Raw genomic sequence first — 17,272 nt, forward strand, 5'->3', positions numbered from 1 at the left:
AAAACATGAGCATATTTGTTTCCTGATAAAATGATGTGACAGGTAGAACAGAGTAAAGTGGTGGTGTTACAGCCTTTCTCCCCTCTGCTGCCGAGGCTGTTAGTCTCTCCCAAACTCAGCTACAGGACTTCCAAATGAATGAAAGCAGCAGAAGTGGCTTTACAAAGGAAAGAGGAAGAGGAGAAGAAGAGGAGAGGGAGGCCACCCTGACCATCACTCCAGCTGAAAACATCACACTTCCATTAAAGTTGGTGAGAAAATGTTGAGCAGGATGAGCTGCTGGCTAATCTGGAGGCTGTAGCAGCAGCTCACAGTCACAGTGGATTTCCACTCATGAAAAAGCTCTGGCTGCTTCATTTCTCAACTCATATCAGAGACTTTAATGCTTCACTGAAGCTGTACTGTGATGCTTCCATATTCCAGTGAGGCCTCCATAATGGTTTCAGCTGTTCTGTACACACACTGTGTGCCCTGTATGGCTCAAAGTCTCTGCAGCCTGTTTTTATCTGCTATCATCAGATCTTCATCATCCTCATTCACATCCCTCAAACACTCTACAGCCTCATCAGCACTGACTTCATCTTCACTGACTGATGGAGCACAACATGAACCTGTGGAGGCTGAAACACTGTCCTGTCAAACATCTCCCCGTCACCACTCCACTTCTGTCAGCCTTTAAATGAACCCTGCTCAAGTCTGTCACTTCTGTTTGGAGCCAAAAGGAAAAACTGTTGTTCAGTCGTTTGGAAAGACAACATTTCTGAAAGCACTCAAACTTCTTCACATTTGTCTTCAGACACATCCTGAACATTTAGGAACTGAAGAAAGTTTCAAACATCAATCAAAGACCTGAAATATAGAAAAACAACAACAGCCGCAGTCAGTGAACTCACCTCAGAGTCTCCAGTCGACAGTTTGGACTCTCCAGTCCAGCACACAGAAGCTTCACACCTGAATCCTGGAGGTTGTAGTTGTCACTCATGTCCAGCTCTGTCAGATGGGAGGGGTTGGACTTCAGAGCTGAGGCCACAACTTCACAGTGAGACTCTGAGAGTCGACACTGAGTCAGTCTGTGATGATAGAAAATATAAAATGTGTTATTATAAAAGCAGAAAATCTGCATTATAAACACAGACTGAATGTATATGAAGACAAAACAGAGTGAGGTCATAATCTGATGAATCTGCTCTTCACATCTGTGCTTCAGCTCCTCTTACTGTGTTTGACATGACACAACGATTGAGTCTCTCTCAGACCTGCAGACTTTTAATGAGCATCTTTGTTTGGCTTTAATCTGCAGATGAAGGAGGAAGATGGTGTCACATTTAGGCTTCCATAATGTCCACAGTCTGTCACTGAGATCTGATCCAGAGTCAGAGTGAAGACACACATTTGGACTGTTTCCTGTTTTGACTCCAGAACATTTTGAATGAGTTCAGCTCAGTGAAGAGTTCCAGCTGGAAAGATGATCTCTGTTTGCTACCTGCTGTCAGGTACGACTGTTCACGTCCACACGCAGGAAAAACCTGCTGACTGTTACCAAACGGAGCAGAAATCTCATCACTGGACAATAATGATGAATGAACTCAGAGCTGCTGATATCAGATCTGATTTCAGGGGAACTAAACACAGAAATGATTGGCTCATTTTAGCTTTCTGAGCCATTATCTGCTGGTGTGTCGCTAGTTGGCAGAAAATGATTTGTATTCCTGTTCAGGGCTTCAGTGTTTATGAGTCCAGATCCAGGTGACAGCAAGTCACAATGATGTTACCTGTCTGTGTCCAGCAGCAGCCTGTATTCACTTTGAATATTGTTATAAGCTGACATGGATCAGTTTGTCTTTGATTGGTTTGTAAATGTCACTGTTTCCATTGGACCTGAGTGACGTACAAAGACAGAGAGGGAGAGAAAGGAGAGAGAGGATGGAGACAGCAAAGAGAGAGCAAACACAAACAGGTGAGAGTGGACAGGTGACCAAGGTCAGCAACCAATCAGAGAGCTTCTGTTTGACCCACAGTCACTGATGATGACTGCACATAACCAAGCAGTGTGTTACTCTGATATCAAATATGGATCCTGCTCTTATAATAATGATCATCAGATGATATTATTGTGTTATTTTGTAGCTGAATACGATGTTTGTGTGATTATCAGTGAAAGAAGCAGTGAGGAGGATGGAGAGAGAGAGAGAGGACAGAGGGTGAAGTTAGAAACACTAAAAGGATTTTTCATGGATTTCATGGATGATTTGAGTGATTTCCAGCAGGACACTTAAACATGTCAGTGGACGTCCTAAAGAACATATTCACTGATATGAAACGTGTCATTGAACAGGATTCATATCAGTGGAAACATGGTGGAAACAGCTGTGACTGCATGGATGTGACACACTTCAAATCTGTTCTCCACTCCTGGATTTGGGATCCATGGAGCTGCTGCTGAGTCTGTACAATAAAGGAATGGTGTGGAAGGTTGCAGCGTACGGACACAAACACTTTGTGGTTACAATCTGATTTTATTTTCAACATTAAACTACTAACCTACACTGATCAATGATGTTAATGATCACATCTGGACTCACCCAGCCTTTCTGCAGTTCCTCACAGCTGGAATCAGTCTCTGTCGTCCCGACACTGATGTTTTGTACTTCTGCAGGTCCAACTCATCCAGAACCTCCTCTGACATCTGCAGCATGAAGGCCAGAGCTGAGCACTGGATCTCAGAGAGTTCCTTCTCTGATCTGTTCTCTGACTTCAGGAACTCTTGGATCTCCGGAAATAATGAGAGGTCGTTCATCTCCATCAGACAGTGGAAGATGTTGATGGTTCTGTCAGGAGAGATTCCATAACTGTTCATCTTCTTCAGGTTGTTGATGACTCTCTGGATGGTTCCTGGACTGTTCTCTGTCTGGCCCAGCAGACCTACTAAGAGTCTCTGGTTGGACTCCAGACAGAGGCCATGAAGGAAGCGAACAAACAGGTCCAGGTGGCCATTTTCACTCTGGAGGGATTTCTCCATGACTCGTTTAAGGAAATCATCCAGAGAGGACTCGTTGTATTCTTTTCCCAAAAAGTCCCTCTGCACCTCTGTCTTCCTGTTGGTGTGACAGTGGAACATGTAGACAGCAGCCAGAAACTCCTGAATGCTCAGATGAACAAAGCAGTAGACTGGTTTCTGGAAGATCACACACTCTCTTTTGAAGATCTCTGTACAAACTCCTGAGTACACCGAGGCCTCTGTCACATCCAGACCACACTGCTCCAGGTCTTCTTGGTAGAACATGATGTTTCCTTTCTCCAGATGTTCAAACGCCAGCCTCCCCAGCTTCAGAAGAACTTCCCTGTCAGCCTCCGTCAGCTCCTGTGGACTCGTCTCACGTCCCTTATGGTACTTGTTCTTCTTCCTCTTTGTCTGAACCAGCAGGAAGTGTGAGTACATGTCAGTCAGGGTCTTGGGCAGCTCTCCTCTCTGCTCTGTAGTCAACATGTGCTCCAGAACTGTAGCAGTGATCCAGCAGAAGACTGGGATACTACACATGATGTGGAGGCTCCTGGATGTCTTCATGTGGGAGATGATTCTGCTGGACAGCTCTTCATCACTGAATCTCCTCCTGAAGTACTCCTCCTTCTGGGCATCAGTGAAGCCTCGTACTTCTGTTAGCCTGTCAACACATGTAGGAGGGATCTGATTGGCTGCTGCGGGTCGGGAAGTTATCCAGACGAGAGCCGAGGGAAGCAGATTCCCCTGGATGAGGTTTGTCAGCAGCTGGCTGACTGATGACTTCTGTGTGACATCAGACAGCAGCTTCCTGTTGGTGAAATCCAATGAAAGTCTGCTTTCATCCAGGCCGTCAAAGATGAACAAAAGCTGAGAGACAGCCAGCTTCTCTGCTGTGACCTTCTGTAATGTTGGATGGAAAACATGGAGCAGCTCCAGAAGACTGTACTGCTCATCTCTGATCAGGTTCAGCTCCCTGAATGAAAGCAGAACCACCACACTGACATGTTGGTTCTCCAAGCCCTCTGCCCAGTCCAGAGTGAACTTCTGCACTGAGAAGGTTTTTCCAGCACCAGCCACGCCGTTGGTCAGAACCACTCTGATGGGTCTCTGTTGGTCAGGTAAGGCTTTAAAGATGTCCTGGCATCTGATTGGAGCGTCATGGAGGGCGTCCATCTTGGAAGCTGTCTCCAGCTGCCTCACCTCATGTTGGGTATGAACCTCTTCACTCTGTCCCTCTGTGATGTAGAGCTCAGTGTAGATCCTGTTGAGGAGGGTTCTACTTCCTGTTTCATCACTTCCTTCAGTCACACGTTCACATCTCCTCCTCAGACTGATCTTATGTTCATCTAAAACCTCCTGCAGACCAACATCTGCTGAAAGAAAGAAAAACAATGAGACTAAAGAGAAAGAAAACTCTTCAATGTCTGAACAACACAAGAAGTCCAGTTTTCAGAAATGAGTCCATCAGCAGACAGATGTTCAGTCTTACTTTGTACACAGCTGCTCTGACTGGCTGTCTGCAGTCCAGCTCTGCTTCTGGATCTTTCTCCACACTGTGCAGAAGCTCTGATGGTGACACAGAAAAGTCAAAGTGGAGATACTTCTGTCCACCTTTGATTAGACTCATTATAAAAAGGAAAACAAAGTTTGAACACACTCATGTTTCCAGTTCACTGACTTACATTTATTCCATGGACACTCACTCTAACCTGAACCACAGCTACAACCCAACATTGTTGAGGCCTCATCTCCTCCTTTCCTGACTGTAGAGGTTAAATATGCAACAACCAACAAATAAAAGAATTTGGTTCATTTCAAAGAAATTCACACGGTGACCAAGTAAAGTAACCGTAGTAAAGGAGACAACATCCCGTTGATGGTGGGATTATTTGAAAGATTTGCTTTAGTCACGTCACCAAATGCAGTTGAACCACCCGTGGATCCATGTTTGACCATTCTACCACTCTGAGCTCTGCTTTTGAATCATTTTATTATTATCATCATTCATTTATTCATTCTTTGGAGGGGGGCTATTTCCTAATGCCGCCCTAATAAGGTGATGTTCAAGGGGAAATATAACAGAAACTCTTTCAGTGTTATTCATTAATAAATTAACAGATAAACTGTGAAGAAGAAAAAAACTGAGATTTAAAGGAGAGAGTGAGAAACTTGATCATCCATCCTCATAATACATGTTTATCAGTATCTGCTGTGACCATACTGCAGTAATAACTACAAGTCTACATTTCTGTGACTGTTGATCAATCACAGCAGGAATCTGAGCTCATCTCTGCACACAGAGCAGCTTCAGCTCTGGGATAAACTGCTCGCTTCACGTCCTTCTCAGCTCACAGACACTCATCCTGATATTTTCCTTTAACATTTGATGGTATAATTCATCTGAGTTTACACTTTATCTGCATAAATACAGAAAAACAGACCCAAACACCATAAACCATCAGTTTCACCATGTAGAATATATTGTTGTTTCCTTGCTTTTAATTCAGAGAAAAACTCTGATTTTGATTTTCTCTGTTCTCTTTGCCACAGCCCATCCCAGCAGCAGCTGAAGCAGCTGACTGTCACAACACTGAATAACACTTTAGGAGGAACGTCTTGATGTATTCTCAATCCTCCAGGAAAGTAAATCTCCAAAAGGTGATTCTGTTCATCTGGACGTAGCGTAAATGTGGTTATTCCAGCTGGACTTTTGTCAAAGCTGGAAAGGCACCTAAAGAAAGTTCCAGCCGATCCAGGTGAGAAGGACAACCGCTGCCTAAGCGACCTGTAGTGATCCCATATGTGTCAGGAGTATCGGAGCAGTTGAGACAGATTTTTTCTAAACACCGGGTCTCTGTGGCTTTTAAACCCCAAAACACGCTGCGCTAAAAATTGGTCCACACTAAGGATCGGGTCCCCCGACACAAACAGAGTAACATAGTGTAGCTGTTAAGTGCAGGAGGATTGTCAGGATTTATACATCGGGGAAACCAAACAACCTCTGGCTACAACACAGCAGAGCCACCTCGTCAGGCCAGGACTCTGCAGTCTATTCACACCTACAGGCCAGTGGACACTCTTTCAATGATGAGGATGTAACATCCTGGACAGGGAGGAACGCTGGTTTGAGGGCGGAGTCAAGGAGGCCATTTACGTGAAAAGGGAAAGACCATCTCTGAATTGAGGAGGGGCCTAAGGGTACATCTGTCACCATCTTACAATGCTGTGATTGCAGCCATTCCCCAACTCTCTGTGAATGGGACTCATGGCCATTGATCTTTGATCAGTGGGTTTTGGTCAGTGGTTGTTGATTAATGGTCATGAGAATTTGCATAATTAAGATTAAGGAACTGACCTCCCAGCCCATTGTTCCTTCAGTGGGCTGGTTTCAGTCATTATGCAAATGTCCTGTTTATAAGATTGAAACCTGCAGTCAGCTGAGACTGAAGGAGTCACCTGGATGATGACGAAACGTTTCTCCCACAAAATGCTATGTCCAGATGAACAGAATCAACTTTTGGAGAAAGTTGAATCAGTATTTCAGCTTTAAGAGGCTATTTTAACACAAACATCAGTCCTTCTACTTCAGTATGTTTGACACTTTGTTTACGCCTAAATTAACTTTACTGTTAACAAGTTTTCATGTTTCTGTAATCCACCAGTGTGCTCACGCATTTTTAATTGAAAACATATTTTTAATGATCAAATATAATTATGTTTGTTATTTGTGGATTTTAAATGTCCTTGACAGAGACAGATGATGATCATTATCCTGCACTGTGGTCTCAGGTTTGGTCGAGCTAGCACAAAGAATGGCTATGTTGAACTTCCTCCTGGGATCTACACTAAGAAGTGAGTCCAACATTAGCAGGGTCTCTTTCCTTTATCTGGATTCACTTTACCATTCACAGTCACGTGAAGCTTGTTATTAACTCGATAAGTCAACCCAGGGTTTCAGCTGAGCGCTCACATGAAACACATGGTGTTGGCAGCATCTGATCAATCATATTCATGGAGACGTGTATCAGCAACAGAGCAGCTGAGTTTGCAGAAGGACGTCAAACTAAACCACAGGAACAATATTTGGAGATTACACACATAATAAAATACTAGCAGTAACACAGCTGCTGCAGACAAATCAGTCGTGTGATCGTGTGTGAGAGGAGAAGGACTGTAAAGGAGTTTGGTGTTAAAAGCTCTGTATGAATGTGGGAGACTTTGAAGGGCTTTAAAAAGGCCAATATAAAATAAAAGGCAGCAAAATTGCTGACTGTGAAAGTCACCAGACTTATCAGACCTCTGTGATTAAGACCTGTAAGAACACTTGTTTGTACTTGTTGGCATTATATCAAACACACACGTATATTAAGCCTTTGTTTGAACTCTGGTTGAATTTGTTACTTTCAGACTGTGAAACATCACAGAGGCTGCAGCTGCAGATCTTTTTTTTCACCTGGAAATTTACTTTAAATGTTAGATGGAAAATGTATTGCTCAGTTTAACCAAAGTAAGAACAAGAATCCATAAACCTTCATAAAGACAAACATCTCCCAGAACATTGAGCTGCTGAAGTGTCACTGAAGGGAAAAACTATTTGTCCTCCTCCATCCAGCAACACCTGAAACACCTGAGTGGAAGCTCCTCCCTACACTGTGTTTGAAGCAAAGCACAAAGGAGACACCTGCTGGAGCAGCTGGAGTCCTACAGACACTCAGCCTCTTCACTACACAAACACCTCCTACAACATCCACTCTTTCCACTCTGACTGCTGTGTTTGTGGAAACACTCCAACACACACCGCTTCACATACCAACATAGAAATGTGTGTGAAAAAGAGCTGATATTAAACATGAGGATTTAGTCATAAATACAGAGTCAGGAACAACATCTAGACACACATTACCTCTCAGCAGCAGAAGAACAGCCTTTAAAGTTTACATCAACACCCTTCGACACGTTGCTCTTTAAGGAAACACAGCTGGGTTCAGGTCCAGGAGATTCTGGCCTCTTATTGATCCTAAAAGAAAAACAATAAATGTCACAGCTTCATGAGATAGGAAGGAAAAACTGGAAATATTAAATTAAAGACATGATGAACAATCTGAAACTTATAAAAATAATGTACTTACTCTTTGTCACATAACAGTCTTTTGTTAAAGTTTACACCAACACCCTTCGACTCGTTGCTCTTTAAGGAAACACAGCTGGGTTCAGGTCCAGGCTCTGGATTAGTTTTAGGGTTATGTCCAGCTGAGCCTGGTACGCCCCACAGCTCTGGGCTTTAAAACAACACACACAGAGGTATGAGTGTGAATAATGATGGAGCAGTGATGTGAGTGCTGAGCTGTGACATGGAGAAGAGTCATGGACAGTTAGAGATGGTCATCTCACCTCTGAGCTTTGGTCTGGCTCTCATGTTCCCCACACAGAGTGCTTTTAGAGGGAGGGACTCCCTCCTCTCTGTCCTCACACTGATCCATGCTGCTCAATTCACATCAGCTCACACACACTTTCTACCTTCACCTGCAGAGGAAATACAAATGAGCCCAGCGACACACTGACTGACCCACTCAGCACCCACTGATTAATTCAGACACGTTTTAATCCCCAAAAGTTGATTCTGTTCATCTGGATGTTTTCAGTGGGAGAAACATTTCGTCACTCATCCAGGTGACTCCTTCAGTCTCAGCTGCCTGCAGGTTTCAATCTTATAAACAGGACATTTGCACAATGGCTGGGAGGTCATGACCATTGATCAACAACCACTGATCAATAACCATGAGTCCCAATCACAGAGAGTTGGGGAATGGCTGCAATCACAGCATTGTAAGATGGTGACAGATGTACCCTTAGCCCCCCCTCCCCCCTCCCATAGCATGTTGTGTCTGGGTTTTTTTCCTGCCATCGTACAATGCTGTGATTGCAGCCATTCCCCAACTCTCTGTGAATGGTACTCATGGTCATTGATCAATGAGCTTTGATCAATGGTGATGAGAATTTGCATATTAATGATGAAGGAACTGACCTCCCAGACCTCCCAGCCCATTGTTCCTTCACTGGACTGGTTTCAGATTAGTCTTAAAAGAGACATTTTTAAAGTCAACAATATTTTTTTTAACTGCATACATAAAGGATACATAAAACTCAGTGCCAAAAAATGATTGGGGCTTCTACCTTGTTACAGAAATGTTGTTTGTTGCTCAAGATGACGTGATATCATTCATGAGGGATACATTTGACATATGTTTCACACATTATACACCAACAAGTTATTTATAGCAGTTTAAATACAAGCAATCAGCTTTTGGCAAATACCGGAAATCAGTTTTTGGCAGACAATCACTTTTTGGCACAACACCGGTTTTGAGTGCGCATTCTACATAGATTACTGATAGGCATCACTAACTCAAAATTTCGAGTTAATAAGTCGAAATTTCGAGAATGGATCCTTTTTTGTGGCGGAACACAGTCATCAGTCAGTGGCTCCACAGTAACATCGACTCTGAGTTCAGCTGACCTCTCCTGGACTGCAAATACTACAGCGGTGGTTAAAAAGGCCCAGCAGCATCTCCACTTTCTGAGAGTGCTCAGGAGGAACAACCTGGAGGAGAGGCTGCTGGTGACATTTTACAGAGCCACCATAGAGAGCATCCTAATGTACGGCATAACATCATGGTATGCAGGGTGCTCAGCTGCAGACAGGAAAGTACTGCAGAGGGTCATCAATACAGCCCAGAAGATCACTGGCTGCTCTCTGCCCAGCCTGGAGGTCACTGCAAACTCTCGGTACCTCAGCAGAGCTGGCAATATCATCAAGGACCACTCTCACCCCAGCAACCAACTGTTTGAACTATTACCGTCAGGCCGACGGTACAGGTCACATAAAACCAGGACAAACAGATTCAGGGATAGCTTCTTTCCCAGAGCTATCACCGTAGTAAATAAGCACAAAAACAATTGAACCTATTCCATACCGTCACTGTCATTATATTATGCTGCTATTCATACTGTCATTATATTAATGCTGCTATCCTGTATATATTGTCAGAGCGTTCTCACTCCCGAGGCGTAACATGTGGACGTTTTGTCACGTCCCGCGGCGTTCCTGAGGAACGCGAAAGGAGACCTTCGGCGTTCTTATGGTACGCGGCGGGTTATGGCTGGAATCCAGTGCAATGACGCTCCCGCGGTAGTAGACGTTCCAGACCTGTATTCCAGCCCTAAACCTAACCTTATCCCTAGCCCTGACCATAACCTTATTCCTGACCTTAACCAGGTCTTTAATGATGTTAAATAGCGTGTTTCTAAGCGATTTGAAGAAAAAGAGCGAACATGTGTAGGTTCAGTCCAGACGGTTCTCATATTTCCTCTTTTTCCGAGGTCGTCATTTAGGAACGTGGTGGGTAGCCGAAAACGTAATATGGTGACGATTTGTCACCTAGCGTAAAATGTTACGCTTTGGGAGTGAGAACGGGTTGATATTGTACATACTATTGTTTGAGTACTTACGATTGTTTTTTTTGTACTTTTTATATTTTACATTTATATTTATTATTGAAACTTGCACCAAGGGAGTGGCACTCCAATTTCGTTGTACTCTGTACAATGACAATAAAGGCTATTCTATTCTATTCTATTCAGCTGCTGATCATCAACTAACTGTTTCTGTCTCGTTCCCAGACTCTGATCTCACATAAAACGAAGCAGATTTATGCTGAAACTAAGCTGCACACAGCTGATGTTAGCCAGGAAAACAGTACAGACTGCTAACATTACCTTAACATGGAGACGATCAACTGCGCCACAACATTCACGAAAGCGAAAGTAAAAGCGACGGAAGGAAACGATCAGAGAGGCGTTTGAGGGACGTTCAGAGTCAGGAACCTCAGAAACGGATCAGGCTGGAGTTTAATTCTGTTTTCATCTTTAGAAACATCTGGAAATAGTTATAAAAATGCTGCGTAATAAAGAAAAATAGTGTAGATTAGTTTGAGTTGTGTTTAGCTGAGCTGTGTCTTTAATCAAAGCTAAACTGAAGAGTTCATTTTGTGGAGGAGCAGCAAGACTTTCAGTGTTACTCTCAGAGAAAGCCTCCCAAATGTCTGTTGTCTTAATAGTGGAATTATCTGGAAATGAACCAGTTCTTATAAGCTGTTTTTCAATATGAGCAGTCACAGCATTTTATACAGCGTGCTTCATTCACACAAGCACTTCTTTTTCTAACAATGACACTATGATGGATGCATCGGAGAGGAAGTCGGGGTTCCATATGTTGCCCAAGGATACCGTGGCGTGCAGACTGGAGCAGCCAGGGATCAAACCTCCAACCTTCCAGTTAGTAATTCTACCTGCTGAGCTACAGTCTGTACTTCCTGAACAACACGCCCTCCTTTTGTTTCTTTATTTCCAGTAGCAACCAGGACCATAGTGAACCCTGACTCCACAAGACACTCAGGATCCACCTGCCCAGTAATTCACCCGCTAACTGTAACTATCAGAGCCCTGACCTTCTGCAGAGACGAGTCACACTGAACACAGCAAGTGTCCCTGCTCTCAGATACAAAACCTGCCTTTAAAAGTTCAGAGTAATGAAATCAGCAGTTCTGATTCTAGAATTTGTAGTCTCACACACTTTTGTTGTTTTGGTTCACATCGGTTGATATTCTGCTGCAAACAACTAATGAGAACATTTTATAAACCTTTGAGTGTCCATCAGGATCCTGTAGAAACAGCTTCCATCTCAAACACTAAACATCTTTATTTACATTCTGTTTATTTATTGTTTTAAAGTCACTCTAGCACAGATTTCTTTAGCCAAACGTCTTTCTGTGTCTTCCATACAAACATTAAACATGAAACAATCTAAATAGTAATACACAACAACCACTGTGTAGCCCAGCTAGAAAAAAAGAGCAGTGGAAAGTAGTTTTTTTTTTCATGTATAGTGTAAACAATTTAGTCATTTCTTTTTTCTTTTATGTTTAAAGGAAGATGTGGACCAATAAGATTATCTGTTGTCATTTAACTTGGCCAATCAGCAATGAGCTCCCAGTGACCCTTGCTGTTGACCTTGATCACATGATTTCCTGTGTTGCCATTTCGTTCCTGTTCATATAATGCCATGTGCCAGAGAAACTAATGTTCCCGAAGTCGAATCGCTAGGAGTTAAAAGCAAGTCTGCTGCAGTTGTTTTTGGTTGTTCAGAGTTTCACCCTGTCAACGGATGACTCGACAGACGGACCCAGTCTGAAGCAAGCCCCATTGAGGAGCAGTGATTCCACAGTTCCAGTTAACTGGATGGCGAGCCAACCCGAAATCGAAAAGGATTTGCCAAGGTTTTATTGAAGCCAAAGTTTCGTTCCCATTGAAGCTTCAGATACCTGCAGGACTACGAACTTTCTTCCTTCATCGGAGTGTGGTAGGACAAACATTAAACAAACTGAACGGGCCCCAACGATCCATCAGTTACCAGACATTATCCATTCATACAATTGACTCAGAGAAAGCTGTATGCGCGCACTTTTATTTAGTTTGTTATTTTGGGGGAAATATTTTGTATTTTATTTTATTGCTTTCATTACATTGTTGCAGCTGCTGTGTGTCAAATATAACAAATTTGTGAACAGTCTATTGTGGTGTGGTCTCTCCTTATTGGTGTTTATACCTTGGGCTCCTGCCGATCCTAGATTTTCTGCTACTGGCTAGTGGAGTTCGGTCATTCTTAATGATAAGTCGTAAGTCCGGTTACAAAAGTGGCGAGCCAGCCAGGAGCCTAAGAATTTTTAAACATCAGTAATGAGAAATTGTGTCTAACATGGATTTTGTCCAGCGCTCAGGTGTAAAAATTCCCAATGCAGTTATTGTGAGTGGGATCACGAAATCAGAGAAAGATGAAGAAGTTTTAGAGTTCTTGAAAAAGTATGGTGGTGTTAAAACCCTTTTGCCAGTGGATGATGCTACCTCAGAGTTTCATCAAAACCTGATTGTTGAGTACTCAAGTGGCTCAGCTGTAGAAGCTTTAGAGCCTCTTATGCCATACAAGTATGTTGCAGAGGGTGAACCAAATGTCTCTTACTGTGTGAGGGCCTTGGCAAGCGTTTACACTGCTAAGGTGGGTGAAGGTGTCACGAAGTCATACTTGGCTGAATTAAAGGGCTTGGCTAAGCTCAGTGGCAAAACCTATGAGGAAGCATTGAAAGAGATGATGTCACAAATCTGTGAGACAACTGAGACTACAGATGAGGCACCTTCTGTCTTACATGATAGCATTGTTGATGAGACACCAATACCACAGCCCCAGTTGCTTTCAGGTCCCTCAAGGGTAAGCAGTGACCAAGGTGTCTCAACTCCAGTTCCACCCTTGCGTGTACAGAAACCTTCAACAGTGATTAGTGATGTAAATCCCCCTGAAGTTCAGAAGGTTGTTGTTGAGCATATTTTAAGGAAGGATGACATTGGATCACAGATCCATTCTTCAATGCGCATCCGTTCCTTCTCAGGAAAAACTCCCAGGCCTAACAATGAGACAGACTATGAGACTTGGCGCTCACACATTGAGCTGCTTTTAAGTGACCCCAGTATGACCCATTTGCAGGTGTCCAGGAAGATTTTAGAGAATTTGCTTCCACCTGCAGTTGATGTGGTGAAGTGCTTGAGTCCCAGCGCACCCCCAGTAGCCTATCTGCAGTTGCTCGATTCAGCCTTCGGCGCTGTAGAGGATGGTGAGGAGCTTTTTGCTCAGTTCATGAATACCCTTCAGGACCCAGGCGAGAAACCATCAGCTTTCCTCCATCGTTTACAGCTAGCACTAAATTTAGCAGTAAAAAGGGGGGGGGGGGGGGGGGGGGTATTCCACCTGATGATGTAGACAAACATCTCCTCAAGCAGTTTTGTAGGGGGTGTTGGGATAGTGGATTGCTCTCCAGTCTGCAACTTGAACACAAGAAAAACTGTCCACCGTCATTTTCAGAGCTCTTGCTAATGTTGCGTACCGAAGAAGATAGACAAGCTGCAAAGGTTGATAGGATGAAAAAGCACATTGGTTCATCAAAACGAGTATCTGTCCATGCTCAGAGTTCCTGTGTTTGTGCAGGCTTAAGAGAAAGCCCACAGTGTGGTCCGAAAGCTATTGAGGAACTTCAAAAGCAGATAGCTAGCTTGCAGAGTCAGCTAGCCTCATTTGCATCACAGGAAAAGCTAAGTGAGCGTGCCAACAAGAAACCGGTTAAAAAGACAACCTGTAAATCGAAAATGGACAACACACATCAAGAAGTGCATCGATTAGCCGGAGTAAAACAGACAGGCAGGCCCAGGCCTTGGTATTGTTTTCACTGTGGGGAAGATGGGCATATTGCCACTTCTTGTACAAACCCTGCAAATTCTGCACTAGTTATTGAAAAGAAGAAGCAGTTGGAGAGGAGGCAGCACGCGTGGGAAAGTCAAAGTTGTCCCAGCGACTCCAGTTCACCTTTAAACTAGATCCAGTCTCTGTTGTGGGACAGACAGAGGCTGAAGAACATGCGCAGCGTCCCACAGACGTAAAGATTGTCAGCAAAGCAGGCAAGTGTGTGGATCTAGAGCACTCCAGTAGTGAAAAGCAATCCTTCAGGCTCCCAAAGAGTCTGATTGGTACCAGGAGCACTGCTGAAGTGATAATTGAAGGTAAAACATTTAGTTGTCTGCTCGATACCGGCTCGCAAGTGACTACTATCCCCCAATCCTTTTATGAACAACACATGTCAGTGCAGGACATCAAGCCTCTCTATGACCTCTTGAAGGTTGAAGGGGCGAATGGACAGGCTGTATCTTATTTGGGCTACATTGAAACTACTGTCACTTTTCCAAAAGAATTTCTTGGTATGTCTGTTGAGGTGCCCACATTAGCTCTCATAGTTCCTGACGTTCGAGCTACCTCAGGGTCCTACTTACTCATAGGGACAAATACACTTGATGTGTTGTATGACATTTATCGCAAAGCTAATCCAGGAGATCCCAAGACATTTCCTCACGGCTACAAAGCGGTCATTAAGGTGCTTGAACTCAGACAGAATCAGTCTAACGTCAGTCACCATGGTGTTGTAAAACTGAAGGGCAAAATCTCTCAGGTTGTCCCAGCAGGGGCCACAGTGGTTTTGGAGGGTGTCTCTACTGCCAGCGGTCTTCAGCATGAACAATCAGTTGTTGTTGAGCAGCCTTCCAGTTCCTCTCTACCTGGTGGTCTGCTAGTGAACACTTGTCTGGTTGACCTGTCCAAACAACGACCCTTTAGGCTTCCAGTTGTGATTACCAACCAATCTGAACATGACATTGTCATTCCTGCTAAATGTCAAATTGCTGACATTAGCGCTTACCAATGTATTTTGTCAAAGGAGCAGAGTGTGGTTAACTTGCAAAAGGCAGATCTCACTCAAGAGGCCAATTGTAACTTCAACTTTGGAGAGTCCTCAATCCCTCCCGAGTGGAAGGGTCGTATCACACGACTCCTTAACAACATGCCAGATGTATTTGCGCAACATGACTTGGACTTTGGAAGAACCGACAAGGTGACTCACCACATCAAGCTCTCAGACGAGGCTCCTTTCAAACACCGTGCTCGTCCGCTACACCCTCAAGACATTGAAGCTGTCCGTAGGCACATTCAAGAGCTTCTTGATACAGGTGTAATCAGAGAGTCCGAGTCTCCCTTCTCTTCACCCATTGTGGTAGTCCGTAAAAAGAATGGCCAGGTCCGGTTGTGCATAGACTACAGGAAACTCAACCTTCAGACAATAAAGGATGCTTACACGCTTCCTAAGCTTGAAGACACCTTCGCGGCTCTCTCTGGTTCCCAGTGGTTTTCAAATCAAATCAAATCAAATCAAATCAAATCACTTTTATTGTCACATCACATGTGCAGGCACACTGGCACAGCACATGCGAGTGAAATTCTTGTGTGCGAGCCCCACAAGCAACAGAGATGTGCAAACACAACAACACAAACGAGCAAAATACAAGAATGGCCAACCTGAAACTAATAAATATATGTACAATATATAATAGTGTATGCATTTCTGGATGTGTATACTAAATATTTACCTACGTGTGTGTGTGTGTGTGTGTGTGTGTGTGTGTGTGTGTGTGTGTGTGTGTGTGTGTGTGTGTATACACATTTTTACAAATTAAATAGTAAAAAAAAAAAAAAAAAAAAAAAAAAAAAAAAAAAAAAATAATAATAATAAAATATATAAAATATACAGAGTTGAATATGTGCAAAACAAGTGGCATTTATATACAGTGTGGAGTGCATAATGTTGAAGTTCCAGTAGTGAAGCTGAGGTGTCTATGACGTGTTCAGCAGTCTGATGGCCTGATGGAAAAAGCTGTCTCTCAGTCTGCTGGTACGGGACCGGATGCTGCAGAACCTCCTTCCTGATGGAAGCAGTCTGAACAGTTTATGGCTGGGGTGACTGGAGTCCTTGATGATCCTCCCCGCTTTCCTCAGGCAGCGCTTCCTGTAGATGTCTTGGAGGGAGGGAAGCTCACCTCCAATTATCCGTTCAGAGCACCGCACTACTCGCTGGAGAGCTTTGCAGTTGTAGGCGGTGCTGTTGCCATACCAGGTGGTGATGCATCCAGTGAGGATGCTCTCAATGGCACAGTGCTTGACCTAAAGTCTGGATATTATCAAATCGAAGTGGAGGAAGCGGATAAACCCAAGACGGCCTTTGTCTGCCCTTTGGGTTTCTGGGAATTTAACCGCATGCCGCAAGGCCTGACAAATGCGCCAAGCACATTCCAAAGATTAATGGAGAAGTGCATGGGGGATATGCATTTGAAAGAGGTGCTAGTTTTCCTCGACGACTTGATAGTGTTCTCAAAGACCCTGGAAGAACATGAAGCAAGGTTGTTGGAGGTGCTCACTCGGTTGAGAGAGTTTGGATTAAAGTTATCACCTGAAAAGTGTGTGTTTTTCCAGACCTCAGTGCGGTACCTGGGACACATAGTGTCCAGAAATGGAGTTGAGACAGATCCAGAGAAAATCTCTGCCCTTCGTACTTGGCCAGTTCCTCAGACCCTCAGGGAATTGCGATCTTTTCTTGGGTTCGCTGGCTATTATCGAAGGTTCGTAAAAGACTATTCCAGCATTGTGAAGCCCCTCAATGATCTGACTCAGGGCTATCCTCAATCAACCAAAAGGGGTAGATCAAGAGACAGCCAAGAGCATTATCACCATCCCAAAGAGCCGTTTGGGAACCGTTGGACATCAGCTTGCCAGCAGGCATTTGAGTCAGT

The 17,272-nt window shown here is 43.8% G+C and overlaps 1 protein-coding gene across 1 annotated transcript in view; it reads right to left on the reverse strand.

The window, feature by feature from the left end:
* LOC308407502 (NACHT, LRR and PYD domains-containing protein 12-like) overlaps positions 1-17,272 on the reverse strand; it is a gene marked incomplete at its 5' end in the record, with an annotated part of 294,566 nt that overhangs the window by 21,505 nt on the left and 255,789 nt on the right. The window contains one exon of the mRNA XM_080899167.1: positions 894-1,070. Within this exon, the coding sequence (XP_080755293.1) occupies positions 894-1,070 (177 nt within the window). The remainder of the gene's footprint in view (positions 1-893; positions 1,071-17,272) is intronic.

This window comes from Rhamphochromis sp. 'chilingali' (genome assembly GCF_963969265.1).
Source record: "Rhamphochromis sp. 'chilingali' genome assembly, chromosome: 1".
NCBI classification, from domain to species: domain Eukaryota; kingdom Metazoa; phylum Chordata; class Actinopteri; order Cichliformes; family Cichlidae; genus Rhamphochromis; species Rhamphochromis sp. 'chilingali'.